Source organism: Balaenoptera musculus, chromosome 5 (assembly GCF_009873245.2).
Source record: "Balaenoptera musculus isolate JJ_BM4_2016_0621 chromosome 5, mBalMus1.pri.v3, whole genome shotgun sequence".
Taxonomy (NCBI): Eukaryota; Metazoa; Chordata; class Mammalia; order Artiodactyla; family Balaenopteridae; genus Balaenoptera; species Balaenoptera musculus.
Window position 1 is genome coordinate 76317409 of NC_045789.1, and position 22678 is coordinate 76340086.

The 22678-nt window shown below is 35.5% G+C and overlaps 1 protein-coding gene across 3 annotated transcripts in view; it reads left to right on the plus strand.

Moving 5' to 3' along the window:
* Nucleotides 1-22678, plus strand: part of RFC1 (replication factor C subunit 1) — a 73774-nt gene that overhangs the window by 6573 nt on the left and 44523 nt on the right. For all 3 annotated transcript variants that reach the window (XM_036852396.1, XM_036852398.1, XM_036852397.1), the window contains exons 2-4: nucleotides 3383-3511; nucleotides 7927-8002; nucleotides 10909-11031. In XM_036852396.1, the coding sequence (XP_036708291.1) occupies nucleotides 3383-3511; nucleotides 7927-8002; nucleotides 10909-11031 (328 nt within the window). The remainder of the gene's footprint in view (nucleotides 1-3382; nucleotides 3512-7926; nucleotides 8003-10908; nucleotides 11032-22678) is intronic.

Sequence of the window (22678 nt, forward strand, 5' to 3'; positions counted from 1 at the left end):
TTTGTTTTAATTTTTATGTGATTTTTGCCTAAATCTTCTTATTTGAACTGACCTGTTCACTTAGTAACTATTAAAAAAGAAAGTAAGAAGAGTGAATTACTACTCTCTTTTGGTTCCCGAAATAAAACTATTTCTTTTACCATTTACTTTAGAAATGAAATTACAGGGACAAAGGGTATGCACATTTAAAATTTTGATAGATATTGTTGGATTGTCTTGGAAAGGTTACACCAATTTTTACTTTTATTAGCAGTGTAGTATGTGAGCATGTTTCCCCACAACTTTGACATATTTGGGCATTATCAATCTTTTAACGCTTAGGGAAATATAATCAAGTTCTAATTTATCTGTTTATTATTTGTGAAGTTGAGCATCTTTTGTTAACGTTTTTTGGTTATTTGCATTTCTTTATAATTTGTCTACGGGTAGCTTTTACTCATTTTTCTACTGGGTTATTTTTTATTGATTTGTAGGAGCCTTCTTATATATAACATGTTGTAGATATTTTCTGTTAGTTGCTTATATTTTAACTTTGTTTATGGCATCTTTTGTTTTATTTTTATGCAGTCAAATCTGTCTTTCTTTATGGGTGGCTTCTAGCCTTGATGTTCTGCTTGGAAGGACTTCCCTTTGCTAAGATTATAAAAGTAAACTTAAAAATTTGTTCCTTTTTCTACTCATATACTCAGCAAGAATTATTCCGTGCAGTTAAGAGTGATGTCTAGATCCATTACTTGGGAGTTTGATTAGTCACTAGTCTTCGAAGACCTGGAATACCAGACAGGGAATGTTAATTAAGAGTAAGGTGAAGTCACACTATAAATTAAAGTCAAATTGGTGACCTTTGGCTCTTAAATGTTCATACACCAGATGGCTGCTCACACTGGAGATAATCCCTAAAAAGGTGTGAGTATAGAATCGCTTTCATTCTGATGTAAATTCTTTTCCGAAAGTTTAGATTTTTAATGTATATTGAGTTAGATCAGGATGCTGTAATTTAATTGTTCAGCTGCCATCAGAGTATAAGGGCATGGGGAGTGGGAGAGTAGGGTAGAATAAAGGGAAAAGAAAAGAAAAGGGTTGTGAATAGGAAGAATTACTTAGGGAGGAAAGGTTGCAACAATGCTAAGGATTGGCAGTATGGAACAGACAAAAATCAGAGAGCTCAACGTTACCAACAATTCCATTTCCTGAATTATATTTTGTTTTCTTTCTCTTGCTTTTTTAAGTATTTGTGGTTCCAACACAGATGGAAAACCACCATTGACTTTAAGCTGATTATTAATATTTAGTTTTGATATTTCCATGGTGCATGTATGGGGGGTGTGTGTGTGTGTGTGTGTGTGTGTGTGTGTATATGTATGTGTTTGTATGTGTTTTAAAAATCACCACTGTTTGGATGAAGACTCACTTGGTAATTTCAAAAGTGAAACTCCAATGTGAAACTCTCATTTCCTCCAGAAGCAATAAAGTAAGTAGTTGTTAGCCTCAAACTCAATTCTTTGCAAATTATAGGGAAGACTGTGGCTTTCTGACTTTCTTATTCATATATCTTTTCTTTAGCACCTGACACAAATGTCTCAGTTTCATAGCTGAGGTATCCATTCTGCAAACAGTATTTTTTAGACTTAGATTTTATTAGGATGGATTTGTGACTTTTTTATATTAAGAAATTTACAAAAGAGGGTATAAAACTAGGGAAGTCTGTAACCTTCAAAAAAAATTTAACATGTCTGTGTACCTCATTTATCTGTTTTCTTTATTGCCTTAACCACAAAGCTGTGTGTGTGTGTATGTCTTTCTATAACACACTTGTTTGGGATTTTTGACATTTTAAGGGTTTGACAATTACTGCGAGGATCTAGGAGAAAAATTGTTACCTTTCTTACACTTGGTAAAGTACTTTTAACAGGCATTTCCCTCACTACAATAGAGATAGGTTGGAACAGGTTAAAAGAATTGAAGACTCAGGCTTATGACCATTAAGGATAGGAATAGGGAAAACAGTACAACAGGCTCTTGAGCCCATCCTTTGGAATTCAGATCCTAAATTCTCACTATTCTTTGTTCCTTATACCCTTGCCTGTGAGCAGAGACAACTGTAAATGGAGATGTTTCAGTGACATGAAGGGATAATAGTTCATAAATGAGGGAGAAGGGAAGCTTTTTACTGAGCCAATATTGTGATAGATGCATGATTAATCCTCATAAAGTGTAGGGAGTATTAGTCTCACTTTACTGATGAGAAAACAGATTAAAGTAACTTGCTCAGGGTCACCCAGCTAGAAAGCACTAGAGCAGAGATTCATACCAGAGGTTTCTCATTCTAAGGTCCGTTCCCTTTTCTCTATACCACAGTTTCTTCAAAGCTAAAATCTAAAAGGGTAGGGAAGAGTATGTATGCAAAGGATAAGAAAGGTGAGTGATATTAATTGTAAATTACATTGTAAATGTTTCAGTATGATTAATTTGATTCTGTTGTTTAACACGGGGTAGAGTAATTGAAGAAAGTATTGTAGTCAAAATTTTTTCTTCAGAATTTGGAAAAATCATGTAAAGGAAAATAATTTCAAGGTTCTTAGTTATTAAGGTCTTAAATGATCAGGGTTCTGAGAGTTATTCTTCTCTCAAACTGGAGTATAAATCCTATAGATGGGACTTCCCTGGTGGCACCGTGGATAAGACTCCGTGCTCTCAGTGCAGGGGGCCCGGGTTCGATCCCTGGTCAGGGAACTAGATCCCACATGCATGCCGTAACTAAGGAGCCTGCCTGCTGCAACTAAGACCCAGTGTAACCAAATAAATAAATAAATAAATATTAAAAACAAAATCCCATAGGCAAGGATTATGTTCTTCAACTCTTTGTCTTTTCACCTGCTATGCCTGAGATGATGGGGTGTGTGCATGCATGATCAATAAATGCTTGTTACTTACCTCTTTAGTAGTTGTGCTGTCGTTAGGAAAAATTTCCTTTGTTTATTTTTGCCCTGTTTTTGGCCAGATTCTGAGAATTAATATTACTTTTCATTAGGCACATTATTTTTTTAATCTTTTTTTTTTGGGGGGGGTGACGCACACCACGTGGCTTGCGGGATCTTAGTTCCCCAACCAGGGATTGAACCCGGGCCCTCAGCAGTGAAAGTGAGGAGTCCTAACCACTGGACCGCCAGGGAAGTTTCCGGACACATTATTTTTAACTGAGGTAATTTTATCAGTTAACTTTTGCATATAGAAATAATGCTGCTGCACACATGGAACTATCTCATTATGAAGAAATTACCTAGAGTAAACCAGTGTGTGTGGAGAGTTGTTCCTTTTTACAATTGAAATTAGAATTTTGTGCAGTTAATGTTTGTTTATGATTCTCCTTTTTTGCTTCTAGGATATTCGAAAATTCTTTGGGGTTATACCAAGTGGAAAGAAAGTTGTAAGTGAAACAGCAAAGAAGAATGAGAAAACTAAGTCTGCTGAAGAAACTATAAAAGCAAAGAAAGGAATAAAGGAAATCAAGGTCAGTTTTCCAGATACAATATTGAATTGTATAAAATAAACTCAGTTCTGAGATTTGATTTATTTGGAGCCTTGAGTAAATATAGATTTCAACTCATTTAGCAGAGGAAGAAGAAAATAATAAGGTATTACTTATTTCTGGTTAATATATCTTACTGCATTCATAGCTTGGTGTTTTCCTTCACTAGACGTGGAACCCTTTTTAGTTGTTAAAACTTTGTGTTTTAAGACCAAAATTTGCTTACAAAGACAGGAGTGCCAGGTGAATGGTATTGGGCTTCTGGTGAGGGAAGGCTTTGGAGGAAAGCTTTATTCTTTTTCCTGTCCTCCTTGGGCCTCAGAGAAATTAAGATACAGCGTCACTATGAAAAGCAGACAATGACTACAATAGTGTATTTGAGTTAATATTGTTCCACTTTGTGTAAAATGTAAGAATTCTGAAACTCTACAGGTCTGTTTACCACCACCCCATCCTTTATGCCCTAATTGGCATATGTATTATATCGACATATATTAATACTCCACATTCAGTGTAATAATTATTGCTGTAAACTGACATTATTTTGAAGAAGTTAAAAGAGGAAAATTGATTTGTAACCACGTGTGGTGATGGATGTTAATGACTTGTCATGATCATTTTGCAATATATACAAATATCAAATCTTCATGTTATACACCTGAAACTAATATAATGTTACATGTCAATTATTTCTCAATAAAAACTTACCTTAAATTAATAAGATAAACAAAATTAAACAAAATTTTAAAAATATGTAAGATTAAAATTATAAACAAATATATATAATAATTTAAAATAAGCAAACCATCAAAATCATCAATAAATTATAATTTAAACACATAAATAATTTTTTTTTATTTCTTAGGTGAGACTAAAATAAAAACCTCAGTTTTCTGCTCTGCAAAAAAAAAAAAAAAAACAAGAAGAGAATTGATCTTTTGTACTTAACTATGTATTTGCTGCTTCTAGTGCTTTTCATTTCTTACTGAAGATCTGAATTTCCATCTGATATAATTTTCTTTAAACCTGAAGAATTTTTTTAAGCATTTCTTGTAGAGTAGGTCTGTTGGCAATGAATCCTGTAAGTTTTTGTTTATCTAAAAATGTCTTTATTTTGCCTTCATTCTTGAAGGATATTTTTGCTGGATATAGAGTTTTGGATTGACAGTTTGTTTCAGCACTTAAAAATGTCCCATTCTTTTTTTGACCTCCATTTTTCCTGGTGAGATGTTAGCAGTCATGTTGTATTCTCTTGTATGTAATGTATTATTTTTCTCATGCTGCTTTAAAAGATTTTCTCTTTATCTTTGGTTTCAGCTTTGCCCATGGTGTACCTGTGTGTGATTTTCTTGTGTTTATACTGTTTAGGGTTTCTGAGCTTCTTGACTTTGTAAATTTATATCTTTCTTCAAATTTGGGAACTTTTGCCATTATTTCTTCAAATATATTTCTGCCTCATTCTCTCTCTCCTCTTCTTATGGAATTCCAATTATATACACATTAGAATTTTGGAATTGCGGGACTTCCCTGGTGGTCCAGTGAGTAAGACTCCATGCTCCCAGTGCAGGGGGCCCGGGTTGATCCCTGGTCTGGGAACTAGATCCTGCGTGCATGCCGCAACTAAGAGTTTGCATGCTGTAACTAAGAAGTCCTCACGCCGCAACTAAAGATCCCGTGTGCCGCAGCTAAGACCTGGTGCAGCCAAAATAAATAAGTAAATATGTAAAAAAAAAAAGAATTTTGGAATTGCATCACAGATCATTGCAGCTTATTCATTTTTATTCGTTTTTTCCTCTGTACTTCAGATTGGATAATTTCTCTATTACTGTCCTCAAGTTCTTTGACTCTTCTGTCATCTCCAATTTGCTATTAAGCCTGTGCAGTGAATGTTTTGTTTTAAGTATTGTATTTTTCAGTTCTAGCATTGCCTACTAATTCTAACGTCTGGATTCATCTCAGTTTCGTGCCTTTTATCTTGAGTCTGTGGGTCATGTATTAGTCAGTTTGGGCTACCATAAAATACCATAGACTGACTGACTTAAAAACAGGAATTTATTTTCTTACAGTTCTGGAAGCTAGAAGTCTATGATTAAGGTTCCAGTCAATTCAATTTCTCTCGAGAACTCTCTTTCTGGTTTGCAGATGGCTCCCTTCTTGCTGAGTCTTCACATAGCCTTTCCTTGGTGTGAGCACGTGGGGAGAGAGGTTGAGAGACAGAGTGAGTGAGTGTATGCACGTGAGTTCTCTGGTTTCTCTTCTTATAAGGACACTAACTTGTCAGATCAGGGCTCTACCCTTATGACTTCATTTAACCTTAATTACCTCCTTAGAGACTCCATCTCCAAACACAGCCATACTGGGGGTTAGGGATTCAATCTATGAATTTTGGGGGGATACAAGCATTCATTCCATAATATTCTGCCAATGGTCCCCCAAAATTCATGTCCTTTTTGCATGCAAAATACATTTATTCCATTCTAAAGCCCCCCAAAGTCTTAATTCAGTGCATCACCAGTTCTAAAGTCTGAAGTCCAAAGGCTTATCTAAATATCATCTAAATCATATATGGGTGAGACTTGAGGTATGATGCATCCTGAGACAAAATTCTTCTCCAGCTGTGAACCTGTGAAACCAGACAAAGTATGTGCTTCCAAAATATAATAGTAAGACAGGCATAGAATACACATTCCCATTTCAAAAGGGAGAAATCAGAAGAAAGAAGGGGGTGACAGGTGCCAAGCAAGTCTAGAACCTAGCAAGGCAAATTCTATTTGATCTTGTTTGATGAAATATCTGGGCACCTTGTGGCCCAGTCAGGTTGACAGATAAAAGTAACCATCACAGGTCACATTTCCTATTTCTTTGTACATCTGGTTATTTTGGATTTACCTTGCATAGTGTGAATTTTACAATGTAGGAACTTTGGATTCTGTTATTTCCTCCAAAGGGTGTTAATTCTTTTAGTTTAGCAGGCAGTTAACTTGCCTGAACCCAAACTCCAAACTCCTGTCCACTCTGTTATGGGCAGCATCTGAAATCTTTGTTCAATTTTTTTTAACCTTAGCTGGGCACTTCGAGTTTTTGTGTGCATATATAGTTCAGGAGACAGCCACAGATTTGGGCTAAGTTTATTGACAGAATTTGGAACACCCCTTCTGTGGCTCTCTCCCTCCTGGGATACCCCTTTCTCTCACTTTTGAGTTATTGTCATTGTTTCTAACCCTGTCCTCTAGTCTGGTGGTGTATTTGAATTACAGTGGTTTATTCATCTCATTTTCTTCCAAGCTAGTTGATTGTGCTTAAGTTTTTGAAGTTTTATTATAATGGATAGAAACATATTTCTACCTTGTAATTGATTATAGTCGGTTTTTTTGCTGTCTGCTTTCTTGATTTTTGGGGGGGGAAATTTGAATGTGTTAGAAATGTGATGTATAACTACAAAATATTAGTAATACCTTATGAATATGTTAGAAATGTGTATATAACTAAAAAATATAAATATTAATACCCTTTGCCTTGGTTTTATTTAGTTTTCCACCAGGCAATGAGTAGTGATAGGCCCACAACTCCTTAGCTTTTATTTCTGTCTCAATTTTTCATTTTCAGGAAGCACTTGCCTTGTAATATCTGATATCCTTTTACTCTTTGTTATACATAGGTTAGTGTTGAAAGTGGAAATGAATAATAATATAGCCTTTTCTACAATCCTGCCTTTGCCATCTGATGCAATTATTATCCGGCTTATTCTCTCCCCTGCTCCTTCCCGCCCCCCCCCAAGTTTTATTGAGAAATAATTGACATACACCACTGTATAAGTTTGAGGTGTACAGCATGATGGTTTGACTTACATATATTATGAAATGATTACCACAGTGATTACCACATGTGGGTGCAGATACCTTTTCAAGTTAGTGTTTTTGTTTCCTTTGGTTATGTTCTCAGAAGTGGAATTGCTGGGTCATATGGTAGTTAGTTCTGTTTTAAAGTTTTTGAGGAACCTCCATACTGTTTTCTGTAGTGGCTGCACTGATTACAGTCCCACCAACGATGCACAAGGGTTCCCTTTTCTCCGCACCCACACCAGCATTTGTTATCTCTTATCTTTTTGATGATGGGTCTGGCCTGTTCTTTAGCATAATTCGGGCATTACTGACATTTGGGGCAGGATAATTCTTCGTTGTGGAGGACTGTCCTGTGCATTGAAGGATGTTTAGTAGTATCCCTCGTCTACCCACTATATGCCAGTAACACCCTCACCCCAGTTACGACAAGCAGAAATGTTTCCTGGGAGGGCAGCGTTCCTCCAGTTGTGAACTATTGCGCCCAAATTTAATGAGGAAAAAACAGCTAAGTTATATGGGCTTCTCTGTGTTCTAATTATACTGTGATGTTTATAGGTAAATAGTTCTTGTAAAGAAGATGACTTCAAGCAGAAGCAACCAAACAAGAAAAAGAGGATCATCTATGATTCAGGTAATATTTCTTTTGAGGAGCTTTCAAGTTTACAGACTATTTTATATCTGTTAGAACAGGGTTTTCCAGACTGACGTTCTGAGACACACAGCTCTCTGTGATGTTAACAGGTGCTGTGCTGTGAGAAGAGGGCTCTATGTTCAAGTAAAGTTGAAAACAACTTTATTATACTACAGAATTTATCAGAGCCAAAATATGTTAATATATTAAAGTTTTGTTCGGGAGGGGAGATAGTATATACAGCGTGTCTGAAACTTACTTTGAATATGGTATATTTATTTTTTAAAATATTCATATTAACTTCTCTTTCAGCTGAGGTTCTTAGAAACTGAATTTGAAAAATAGTGCCATAAAATGTTGCTTTAGAAACAAAGATCTAAAATATAATTTTTGTGCTTTTGATCTGGTCCTTTTTTGTTGCAGTTAGAAAGGAACAAACACAATTTAAAAACTTTGAATATACAGTTGACCCTTGAATAATGCAAGGGTTGGGTCTTCAACCCCCCTTGTAGTTGAAAATCTGCATATAACTTTTGACTCCCCGCAAAACTTAAGTACTAATAGCCTACTGCTGATCAGAAGCCTTGTCAATAACATAAAAAGTCACTTAATACATATTTTGTATGTTATATATATTTTTTACTATATTCTTACAATAAAGTAAGCTAGAGAAAAGAAAGTGTTATTAAGAGAATCTTAAGGCAGAGAAAATACCTTTACAGTACTGTACTGTATTTATTGATACTGTAAGTTTATGACATCTGTTTACAAGATGAATCATCTCTCAGTACCTACATCAATATCGTCTAATATGATACAAAAGACTGTAGATGTTATATGTATTACTAACACTAGACATCAAAAATGAAAAGGTAATGTGAAAAGGAAGTTAGCATTTATTTACAGATATAACGATTCATGCATTGATAATGAAGAAGCAACAGTATGATTGCTTTATGGTAGCCTAGTGTTATTGATACAATTGCTTCATGATAGCCTAGCCTATGCACTAATGAATGAATCTGTTATAAAATTTTGGCATACAGTATTAGTCATATTCATAATACAGTATTGGAAACATTGTTACATTAAAAAAAAACTCACCTGTGATGATAGATAGGCTGATATGCAGTTTCTCCAGTTACAGAGAGGCATACTGTATAGTAATGTAATTCTTTGAAAGCAAAGTTATAAAACAGAAAACTAACACATTAATTTTATATTAAAGATCACCTTATACCTATGTAGGGATAGACTAGTATCTACATATATTTTATGCATTCATAACATACTTTTTTCTTAACTTTTTCGATATTTCTAGGCTACGTGGTTTGTCTCTTTTTTCAAATTGTTGCAAATCTCCAAAAGTTTTTCCAACGTATTTATTGAAAAAAATCTGTGTATAAGTAGACATGTGCAATTCAAACCCATCTTCAAGGATCAACTGTACTTTTAAGATAGGGAACGTACATTTTTATGCATGCCTTTTATGATATGTTAAAATAATGGTAGAACTCAGGAAGTTTTAGGTTTTGCTTTTTTTGGAGAAGATCTATTTGGTATGAATTCTTAAAATTAGAAATGTAACCTAAGGAAGCATTTATAGATTGTCAGGATTTTGACAGTGACAGCAAAGATTCTGACTCATTTTCTAAAAGTACTTGAGTGTTTATCGTGAGTCTTTTACTGCTGTATAGAATTGTAAAGAATTTGAAATAAGTACATATCACCATTCCCCAGGAGTTTCCATCTTTTGGGAAAGTGGAAATTTAATTGTTTGATACATTTTAGAACAGTATGAGACAGGATTTAAAAATGCATGGTGAGAGGAAGAGGAAGGACACTAAAGTTTCTGAAACTCCTCTATTGTGTGCCAGACGTATACGAGGTATTTATACTTTGTCTTGATTTATATTTAAGTGCTCTGGGTGATTAGATTGTGGTAGACAGAATAATGGCCCCCAAAGATGTCCACACCCTAGTTAATAGAACCTGTGTATATGTTAGGTACATGGCAAAAGGGAATTAAAATTGTAGGTGACATTAAGGTTAATAATCAGATGACCTTAAAGTAGGGAGATTATCTAGATGGGCCCAATGTGGTCACAAAGAAGAGGAAGGCAGAAGAAGAGATTTAGAGAGAGATTGACTATGGAAGAAGGTTAGAGAATTAGAGAGATGGCAGCATGAGAAGGACTTTGCCTGATGTTGCGGGCTTTGAAGATGGAGGAAGTGGGGGCCATGAGCTAAGGAATGCTAGCAGTCACTAGAAACTAGAATGGTGAGGAAATGGATTCTTCCCTATAGTATCCAGAAAGGATCACAGCCTTCCTGATGCTTGATTTTAGCCCAGTGAGACCCAAATTGGATTTCCAACCTCCAGAACTGTGAGATAATACATTTGTGTTGGTTTGTTGTTTTTTTTGGCTGCTTCATGCGGCATGCGAGATCTTAGTTCCCTGACCAGGGATAGAACCCGTGACCCCTGCAGTGGAAGCACAGAGTCCTAACCACTGGACCGCCGGGGAATTCCCCATTTGTGTTGTTTTAAGCCACTAAGTTTGTGGTGATTTGTCACAGCAGCAACAGAAAAGTAATACAAAGGCTTAACACTGGATAGAAGGCAACCTATGAGAATTTATAAAAGAGATTTGCCTTGAAAAGGGTCTTGAGGAATTGGTTAATAATAACCACTTTAAGGGGATTCCGTGGTGGTCCAGTGGTTAGGACTTGGTGCTTTTACTGCTGTGGGCCCGGGTTTGATCCCTGGTCGGAGAACTAAGATCCCGAAAGATGCATGGCACAGCCAAAAAACAAACAAACAAAAAAACCACAAAAAAACCCACTTTAAAAACACACTATATTATACTATTTCTTTTCAAAGTTTTAATTTTCCTGTCATTTAGATTCAGAATCAGAGGAGACAGTGCAGGTAAAAAACTCCAAAAAGCGACCAGAAAAATTGCCACTGTCTTCTAAACCTGCTAAAATTCGACACCAGGATCCTGTTACATACATTTCAGAAACAGGTAAGGGTACCGAATATGTTTATTGTTTTAGAAAAAAGCTCAGTGTGTGTTATGTTCTTGAGCTTCTCGTTGGTATCTAAATGTACCTCCTTCACTTTGAACTGAATTTCTGTTGCCTTTTTTGGTTTGTTGAATTATATTTACCAGGGGAAGGCTGTAATTATCTTTGGCATTTTCTGTGAGTTAAGGGCCAATTACAGGGGAATTGGTTCTTAGAATTTTTTTAAAGTGCTGTATATTGAAGCATATATGTTGAAGCTCTGTCTTGAATCATATATTCAAATATTGGGTTGTTTTAAAACTTTTTAATGTAAGTTTTTTTATCTTGGGTGTTAAAGTCATAACAATCTTAAGTATATAATGACTGTTCATATTTGTGCTTTATAATCTAGCACAGATGTGACCTAAATTCCTTATATTCCCTGGTGACACAAAAGATTTTAGCATTGGCTTTTAAAAAAAATGATTGTCATTGTACTTATATTTATTTGAGCTGTTTTGACTGGTCAAAAAATAAGACATTTATAAATGTACACTAATCTTAAGATTTCATAGTATAAATAATTGTTTCATAGATAGTATTCTTTTATGGTGAGGAGCCCTGAATTATATTGTCATCTTAGGAAAAAAACTTAAATGGGTGCATTATAAAGTCATTTAGATTTTAGCATTGTTAACTCCTAGAGGAGACCATCTTCAAATTCACAGAACCTGTTTTATCAGTTCCTATATAGAAATGCTTAAAGGGGCCATGAGAGTGTCTGATACCTCATTGGTTTGTTCATCTTAAGGAAAACCTCTGACACCATTATTTTTAACACTCTGCTACTTGTATTGCTAGTGAAGTGAATACACCTGGTTTGAAGAGACAGGGTAAAAACCACAATTATTTTGACACAGCATGTTACAACTTACATTCAACAGACATTTATTGATTGTCTTTTCCGTCCTAGATACTAGGTGCTGGGGGTACAAAGATGATTAAAGACTCCTAGGTACTATAGGAATTGCCTGAGGCTGCAATATGCAATAGTCAGGGAGAGGGCTTGATGGAGAGGGTAAGATTTGATCTAACCCTTGACGGATGAGCCCGTGATGGAGGGAAAGAACATGTCTGGGTAATAAGATGGGATTATTTAAAGCACAGCATCCAGCACAAGGCTTGATGTATTCCCAGGACACTGAAGAGATTGCTTGCCCACATGATGAGGAATAATGAGAGGTAATGAAGCCCATTTAGGGAAGATCTTGGAAGCTAGGCAGAGGAATTCCACATAGCAGGGAAAAAGGAACCATTAAAGTTTTTGAACAGTTATAGAATGATGAAAATAGTATTTTAGAGTGATTGCTAGTATTTAAGGTGGGAAGGAGAATAGAAAAGTCATAATTGGGGAGGCTGAGGCATTTATGGTAATCTACGAGTGAAGTAATGAGAGTCTTAAAAGTTAGCGATACTTAGGGACTGATCTATAAACATTTTGAGAGATGAGTTATAGGTTAGGTTTTTGGATTACCTGTGGGTTTCATTCAGCCATGCTATCTATGGTTTACTATTAGGATAATTGGAGAGCTGATGTTATTAGCATGATTACATATAAAATTTTTTTATTTTTTAACATCAGCTTTACTGAGATATAATTCACCTTTAATGGTTTTTTAATATAATTTTTAAAAATTTATTTATTTTTGGCTGTGTTGGTTCTTTGTTGCTACATGCGGGCTTTCTCTAGTTGTGGCGAGCGGGGGCTACTCTTCGTTGTGGTGCGCTGGCTTCTCATTGCAGTGGCTTCTCTTGTTGCGAAGCACGGGCTCTACGCGCGCGGGCGTCAATAGTTGTGGCGCGTGGGCTCAATAGTTGTGGCTCGCGGGCTCTAGAGCGCAGGCTCAGTAGTTGTGGCGCACAGGCTTAGTTGCTCTGCGGCATGTGGGATCTTCCCGGACCAGGGCTCAAACCTGTGTCCCCTGCAGATTCTTAACCACTGAACCTCCAGGGAAGCCCCACCTTTAATGTTTTAATGTTATTGGAATTTGCTTACACGTATGGGCTGTTACTTGAGAGTATGAAGGTACTCATGGTAGATAAATTGGTCAGTAAGTAGGGAATGAAACAGGAAAGAAGTCCTGGTATTGTAGAAGGAAGCTGAGACTGGAAGGTCAGAAGCCCTGCCTGGAGGGTACATCCTTGGTTCCCATCTAACAGCTGTGTGACTGGGCTAAAGGGCAGTGAGTCTGTCTCCCTTTCTGTAAAGCAGAAACACTAATTGAATAGGCTAGTTGGGAAAACTTAATGGGATGATGCATATGAAAGGGCCAGACCCAGTGCCTGAAACAGATAACAGGCTGTCAAAAGGAAAAAATAAAAATGAAAGAAGCCCACAGATGAAGCTTTGTAGGCTCTCTGAAACATTTACGTATTTGATAAAGTTGTTCAAATGACCAAAGAGAAAATCTAAGTGACAAGAACATATTTTCTGTAAAATTTTTTGTAAGCTGAGATAAATTTCTTCATTATGGCCTGTGGCAGATTGACTCTTGAACCTTTCTATTCTGTTGCTAAATATCTGCTCAGGCACGTTGTGCAAATGCGCTCTTCCATTAAAAGGCTCCCTCTTACATCTGGCCACCTTTATCAAGTTTTGAATATGTGGGAGGGATACTAAAACCAGTATGGTGATAGGTTTATTATGTAACCGAAGGTGGTGTGATCAAGCTTTCCAGTGACACCCTGAAAACGTCAAAGTTAGTGTGCAGACAGCAATGGCCTTCAACTGTGGATCAAGGCTATCGTTATCTTGTGACTTTAGGTACACAGAAGGGTCAAACAATTTAAGCTCTGATCACAGGTTTTCTTAAACACGGGACTGTTTATTTCAGACCAGGTATTTTCGAATGTTATTTTCTGAAGAGATAACTATCATCTTATCTGAAATTTTTATGACCGTTAGACAGTAGTTATATCACCCTGCCAAAGGTATGTACATGTGAAAGTGAATGTTGTTATCTTGTCTTAGCAAAAAATCTTGGGGTACAGTATATCTATCTCATATGATGTTCAGTATTACATAGTATTCTGCTTTTTCCTGGATTTGAGATACAGGAAAGAAGTTAGCTGTTTTTTTGCCTGTTTTATCTTCTCATACTTTTTTATGCCTTGGAATGATAGGTGAATGGGAGAAAAGCCCTTTTCCTTCCCATCATAAAAGAGAATGAGACTGTTAAAAAGAAGTCTGCAATAAAATTAGCATAATAAAATCAGAAATATAATGAGTTTCAAAAAAAGAAAAGTGCAGCTTCTTGAAATTAATAAACTAACTAGAAATTTCTTGACCATAAAATAATTCTTTTATTATTATTTTTTTAAGCCAAAACTACATACAAATTTTCAATGCTGGTTATGAATAAGTATTCATATTGTAGAAATAAATAGTTATCAGTATATTGGGACTTGCCTGGCGGTCCAGTGGTTAAGACTTCATGCTTCCAATTCTGGGGGCATGGGTTCGATCCCTGGTCAGGGAACTAAGATCCCACATGCCACGTGGCCAAAAAAAAAAAAACCACAACAACAATTTGTCAGTATAAGGTTAAATAAAATATTTGTGGTAATAAAATTGTACTTTTTTTTTTTTTGGAGTTTGGAGCTTCTTGTGGAAAAGGATTATATGATATGATTCAGTTTTAAAAACCTGTTAATTCCAAAAGAAACAATTTTCTTTACTATTCCATATTTTATCTTTTATAAACCAACTTTTTTTTTCCTTACAGCATAGCATGTGTAGTGTTTAAGAGCATGAGCTCTTGAGTAAAACCTCCTGTCTGGGTTAAACCTTCATTTACCTTCCCTGTGTCTTAGTTTCCTTGTTTGTAAAATGGGGGTATTACTAGTGCCTACATCAGAGGCCTTTGTGCTTGATCAAATGAGATAATGCTTGAAAAGCAATTAAAATAGGGTCTGGCACATTACTGAAAGCTCAGTAATATTAACTGTTATTATTATATTTTGACCTGATCGTATACCTACATCTGCCTTTAAGATTATGCTAAAGACATTTGCTTTTGCTTAGATACTTAGGGCTTTTTTTGATTATATAACTGTGCTTTAGAAATTTAGAAATTGTATTTGACCCACTTATGTTATAGATGTTCTTTGTCCAGTATGGGAACTACTACATGTGGCTTTTGAGCACTTGAAATATTATTAGCCCAAATTGAGAATGTTTTATGTGTGAAGTATAGATTTCAAAGACTTACTACAAAAAAAGGATAAATTATCTTATTAATAATTTTTTAGCATTGATTACATGTTGAAATAATCTGAATCTGTTGGGATAAATGAAATATTAAAATTAATTTCATCTGTTTCTTTTTCCTTTTTTAAAATGTGGCTTGCATTTTATTCCTGTTGCACAGTGCTTTATAAACAATGAGAAACATATTTAGGAAATAACCTTACTTTATTTATTTATTTTTAAATATTTATTTATTTATTTACTTTGGGTGTACCAGGTCTTAGTTGCGCCATGCGGGCTCTTAGTTGTGGCCTGCGGACTTCTTAGTTGTGGCATGCATGTGGGACCTAGTTCCCCGACCAGGGATTGAACCTGGGCCCCCTGTGTTGGGAGTGCAGAGTCTTACCCACTGGACCACCAAGGAAGTCTTGGAAATAACCTTACTTTAGAAAATAACCTACTAAGCAACTATACTCCAATAAAAATTAATTAAAAAAAAGGTTAAAAAAGAAAAGAAAATACCCTACTTAACCTACTTCAGGTGCTTTTGTTTGTACTATTACACAATTCTTTAGGCTGTATTATTATACAGATCTTTAGGCTTATCATTTAGCTCCATGACACACTTTTCATCATCACTTTGTTTGATTAAATTTGTCTTCTATTACGTATTGATTTTTTTAAATATTTTTTTGATGCGGACTATTTTTAAAGTCTTTATTGGATTTGTTACAATATTGCTTCTGTTTTATGTTTTGGTTTTTTGACCGCGAGGCATGTGAGATCTTAGCTCCCCGACCAGGGATCGAACCTGCACCCCCTGCATTGGAAGGCGAAGTCTTAACCACTGGACTGCCAGGGAAGTCCCTTACTGATTTTTAAAGTACTTTGACTACATTAGTTTCCCATATTACAGGAAAAGGAAAAAAATTGCTTATACATATCTTCATAGCTAACCATTGACTGTAGTAAAATGTTCTTGTAGGTTGGTAAAAATCCAAATACTTGTTGTACTGGGTAAATATGTTTACTTTTAGTTGTTTAATGAAGTGAGAGACCTTGAGTTTTGTTTGACACAGATGACCTTTTATTATGCAGTTTCATCAGGGGCTGCTTGTGTTTGGTTGAAATGGTGGGGGTTTTCCCTATCTTGAGAATTGTTTATGACGGGTAATTTTAAAAAATTTTTTATTGGAGTACAGTTGATTTACGATGTTGTGTTAGTTTCACGTGTACAGCAAAGTGAATATATGCGCATATATATATATCTCTACTCATTTTTAGATTCTTTTCCCATATAGGTCATAACAGAGTATTGAGTCAAGTTCCCTGTGCTATACAGTAGGTCCTTATTAGTTACATAGTAGTGTGTATATGTCAATCCCAATCTCCCAATTTATCCCCTCCCCACTTCCCCCCTGGGTAACCATAAGTTTGTTTTCTACATCTGTGACTGTTTTTCTGTTTTGTAAATAAGTTCATCTGTACCATTTTTTTGGATTCCACATATAAGCGATATCATGTGATATTTGTCTTTGTCTGACTTACTTCACTCAGTATGACAATCTCTGGGTCCATCCGTGTTGCGGCAAATGGCATTATTTCATTCTTTTTTATGACTGCGTAGTATTCCATCGTAAATCTGTACCACATCTTTTTATCCACTCCTCTGTCAGTGGACATTTAGGTTGCTTCCATGTCTTGGCTATTGTAAATAGTGCTGCAATGAACATTGGGGTGCATGTACCTTTTCAAATTGTGGTTTTCTCCAGATATATGCCCAGGAGTGGGATTGCCAGATGATATGGTAGTTTTATATGTAATTTTTTAAGGAACCTCCATACCGTTCTCCATAATGGTTGTACCAGTTTACATTCCCACCAACAGTGTAGGAGAGTTTCCTTTTCTCCACACCCTCTCCATCTCTCTACCCCCCTCTTCAGCATTTGTTATTTGTAGACTTTTTAATGATGGCCATTCTGACTGGTGTGAGGTGGTACTTCATTGTAGTTTTGATTTGCATTTCTCTAGTAATTAGTGATGTTGAGCATCTTTTCATGTGATTTTTGGCCCTCTGTATGTCTTCTTTGGAGAAAAGTCTATTTAGATCTTCTGCCGATGTTCTGATTGGGTTGTTTGGGGTTTTTTTTTATATTAAAAAATGTACAAACAGGAGCTGCTTGTATATTTTGGAGATAATCTCTTGTTTGTTGCTTCATTTACAAATATTTTCTCCCATTCTGTGGGTTGTTATGACTGGTAATTTTTATTGAGCATATAATTCCAGAGGCTGATAGTGTTCTTGAAGCTATAATTATTTTGGGGACATTAAGTGGGAAAAAATTGGGAATGTAGTGTTCTCCAGGTTACCATGTAATATCAGTGACTTGTGACTCGGGAAAATAGCAGCAGAAAATATTATTGGGGAATGTGTGTACTAATTTTCAGTGACATATAGCTTTGTGTACCAGACAAATAGGAATAGATTTCTGTATAGGATAGAGAACTTCTCTTAGATATTTTCAGGGAAACCCAGTGTGACTGAGACAGAGAATTTCCTTGAAGTGAGAGGAAACCTAAGAACTGTGTATTATATTTCTTTCATTATACTTGTTCAAAAATTAATATGGATTTAAAATCAATATTAATTAAAAAAATTAATACTATTAATATTTATAGTCTTTATAAGACTATAAAAGAAACTAAGTTTAGATTTTTGAGGATGACTATTTAGATTAATATTATTCAGAATTACCTAAGTAACACATTTTCACTGAAAAAGAAACAGTTCAGATAAAAAATGTTCCATTCCTTCATCCATCCCTTTTGCCTTACATAGCTATATAAATTTAAAAAATATATATACACACACATATATATTTACATATATACACGTATTTGAGAGTGGCATCTTGTAACATTTCTGCAGCTTGCTTTTTCATAACTTAATGTCTCCTTCCCTTCCTCCTTCCTTCTCTCCTTTTCTCCTCCCCACCCCCCAGCCTCTCTTTCTTTCAGTACAGAAAAGATTCCTATCTCATTCTTTTAAACTTCTGCATAGTAAATTTTAATAGTATGCATTTAATTTTTCTCATACTCTTATTTTGGATATTGGATTATTGATGTGAACATACTTGTTTATGCTTCATTGTAATAGAACATATTTAACTATCAATAAGTGGACAATTCACAATGAAGAATATTATCACTTAAAAGAGAATAGAATTTCTTGAGGTTAAGTGGCATTTGTTTTAAGGGTGTAGTTTATTCACCTGTATTATGGAGAATAGAAGAGTGTTCCACTTTGTGCTTCTCAGGTTCAGAAAAGGGACTTTATGTTTATCCTTATTAAATTTTTTTTCTGAAAATTTTTTCTGAAACTCTTACGTTTTTATCTTGTTAGATTCCAGGCTTTTGTATTCTGATTCTGTCATCTATTTTTTTTTTTAATTTTACATTTGAATACTTTCATTTAACAATATTAAATTCTCACTGATTTATTTATTTAACAAACACGATTGTTCACTGTTTGTGCCCAACAGCATACTGGACAATCTATGAAATAGATAAGAGAATAAAGCTCAGTCCTGTTTTCAAGGGCTTAAACTCTACTGGGGAGATAAGCCTTTTACATAAAAATTGTAATACAAGGAAACAATTAACAGTGATAAAAATATCTTCCAAGGATATTTGGGCATAAGAGAGGTAACTTTTATTTTGGAAGTTCAGGAAACATTTCCTGGGAGAGAGAGAAATTTGAGATAAACGTCAGAGGTTTTGGTAGGATTTAACATGGAGATTTAGGTACTGTGTATACTAGAAAGGAGAATAATGTGAAGTTTGGAAATCAGTAGTGCTATTTCATATGCATTATTCATTACTTTCTAACTTATAGAAAGAGAAAATCTACTTTAAAAAATTCAATTTATAAACTTTCACAGATTTACTTACACCAGATTAATACTACCTAGTATTGTATTGTCCCTTGTATTTTCTTAATTACAGATCATCTGTGTAGGAATCCCTTACTTTACTTGAAACCTCTGTGTCCACGTGAAAGGCAGAGAGAATTCGACCTTAATAATGTTAACATAAATTTTGTCTTGTATACTATTATAAATTTTTTTCAAAACACTTTTAGACTGACTTCATGGAATGGAATAACATTATTTATTATATGGCTTATATTTCCTATCTGTCTCATTTGATCTTCAAAACTACCTAATATTAGGGCTGACTTACCTTAAGAAAACTTACTCTCAAAGAATCAATTTTCAATCTAAGGTTGCACAAAGCTTCAGTGTGAAAGAATCCTGTAGTTCTTTGGATGCCCCTCATCCACTTATTTTTTATATCATCTGATTTCATATCTTCTCCAAATTTGATAAACCTATCTATGTATTTCTTTCTGAATCATTAGTAAAATTGTTTAGTATTAAGGGGCATGTAAAGAAACCTTTCAAAATTGACGTGATCGAATATCAGCATCCTGGATACAGCTTTTCAGTTTCTTCTGAAGAGCTTTTCAATTAGTTATGAATCTCAGAAACCACTGTTACGTATCTTGTATTTCTCCATCTTGCCATAAATCAGTGCTTCTTAATCAAGGGTGATTTTGCCTTCCAGCAAAATATCTGGCATAGGGCTTCCCTGGTGGCGCAGTGGTTGAGAATCTGCCTGCCAATGCAGGGGACACGGGTTCGAGCCCTGGTCTGGGAAGATCCCACATGCCACGGAGCAGCTGGGTCCGTGAGCCACAATTACTGAGCCTGCGCGTCTGGAGCCTGTGCTCCGCAACAAGAGAGGCCGCGATAGTGAGAGGCCCGCGCACCGCGATGAAGAGTGGCCCCCGCTTGCCACAACTAGAGAAAGCCCTCGCACAGAAACGAAGACCCAACACAGCCATAAATACATAAATACATAAATAAATAAATAAATAAAAATTAAAAAAAAAAATATCTGGCATATCTGGAGTGCTATTTTTGGTCATCGCAACTGGCGGATGCTGCGGCATCTAGTTGGTAGAGGCCAGAGTTGCTGCTAAATATCCTACAGTGCACCAGAGAGCCCCCTGCAAGAATTATTTGGCTCAAAATGTCAGTAATGCAGAGGTTAAAAACCCTGCCATAGCCTATCGGAAGACAATTTGGTAGGTGCTTTGTTACAGTCCAGACATCCCTGTTTCTAATATTCATCTCATCTACTAGTCCTGTAACTCAAAGAATAAATGATGGCTCAGGCCAGCATAGTTTAATCTCAGTGAATCTCTGTCTGCTTCTGTTAAATACTCTCTTTTTGGTTTTTGTTTGTTTGTTTGTTTTTTATTTTAATTTTTTATTGAAGTATAGTTGATTTATAATGTGTTAATTTCTGCTATACAGCAAAGTAATTCAGTTATACATATATGTACATTCTTTTTCATATTCTTTTCCATTATGGTTTATCATAGAATATTGAATATAGCTTACTGTGCTATACAGTAGGACCTTGTTGTTTATCTATTCTATATATAATAGTTTGCATCTGCTAACCCCAAACTCCCACTCTGTCCCTCCCTCACCCCCCTCCCCCTTGGCAACAAGTCTGTTCTCTGTGTCTGTGAGTCTGTTTCTGTTTTGTAGATGAGTTCATTTGTGTCATGTTTTAGATTCCACATATAAGTGGTATCATATGGTATTTGTCTTCTCTTTCTGACTTACTTCAGTTAATCTGATAACCTCTAGTTGCATCCATGTTGCTGCAAATGGCATTATTTCATTCTTTTTTATGGCTGAGTAGTATTCCATTGTGTATATGTACCACATCTTTATCCATTCATCTGTCGATGGACATTTAAGTTGTTTCCATGTCTTGGCTATTGTGAATAGTGCTGCTATGAACATTGGGGTGCATGTATCTTTTTGAATTATAGTTTTGTCCAGATATATGCCCAATAGTGGGATTGCTGGGTCATAGGGTAGTTCTACTTTTAGTTTTCTGAGGAACCTCCATGCTGTTTTCCATAGTGGTTGCACCAACTTACATTCCCACCAGTAGTGTAGGAGGGTTTCCTTTTCTCCACCCCCTCTTCAGCATTTGTTATTTGTTGACTTTTTAATGATGGCCATTCTGACTGGTGTGAGGTGATATCTCATTGTAGTTTTGATTTGCATTTCTCTAATAATTGGCCATCTTGAGCATCTTTTCATGTGACTGTTGGCCATCTGTAAATACTCTCTTTTTGCCCTGCTCTTGATATTGTTGTGTAGAATTGTTACCAAACCTTTCTCCTTCTATATTTCTGTAGCTGGGGATCTGCCTTTCTCTTTTTGACAATTAGGACTCCATTTCTCCTCTTTAATCTTTAGAGACTTCTTCCATTTTATATGATGATTCAGGGTCACTGATATCCTTTAGCAATTTCATTCCCAAATTCATTTTGACTAAAGCATCATTATAAGAGCTAGATGCTTTCTTATAGTCTTTTTTCCCTAGTTTGCTCTTCAGTCCCCTTTCAGTAGTGCCTATTATGAGACCTGAAAAAAAATTCAGTGGCATATGAAGAGGGAGAACTGAAAAGGACATAGTGAATAATGAAGCACTAGAGTATCTGGAATGATTATTGAGTGTCTGAAACATCTTTGAAAATGAACAGACTGTTGTTTTCTGGTGACACATATTTTGTTGTCAGGTACTTGTGAAAGTATGAGAGATACAGGATTGTACTCCAGAATGCTAAGGAAGTAGGATTATGTTATGAAAATGTCATTAAGCACTAATAAAACAATATACAGGTGATTTATACTTGGTCTTAGCATATAAACCAGCGTTGTTATGTCCTCTCATGTGCGGGGAAGTGGAATGTGAATGGAAGTGGAGAATTGCATTGCTGAACCACTCCCTTAACTCTTCTGGTCAGTCGAGTTTTCCTTCTATTGCCCGTTTCATGCTTTAGAGTTGTACGAAGCTCTGGATAATGTACCTGTGGCTAGTTGTGTAAGCCCTCCCTCCCCTAACCTTGAACCTCCTTTTTCTTTTCCTAATTGGTGCAGTGGAGATGGAGGAAGGAGGCGAGTAAGTAGTAAAATGTTCCACTTTCTTCTCCTGCGTTTTTTTCTTAGTAATTGAAACCAGCTGTGACTTTCCATGGACTGTTATTCCTGCTCTGGGGAGGACTCTATATGGTAGATAACATCACAGCACAAGCCAGTACTTTTTTCTCTTAATGATAAATATCATTACTTACCTACCTCACTAGACCTCACGAATTATTAAATAATTTTATTCTTTTTTTTTTTTTTTTAATAATTTTATTCTTAAAATATAACTGACTCCATTTGATTCTAAGAGGATTTATTAGTAAAGAATCATGATATCTCTGAATTTCTTGATTAAGGATGAGCAGTCTCAGTTTTATTTCATTATACTGAAATATATCT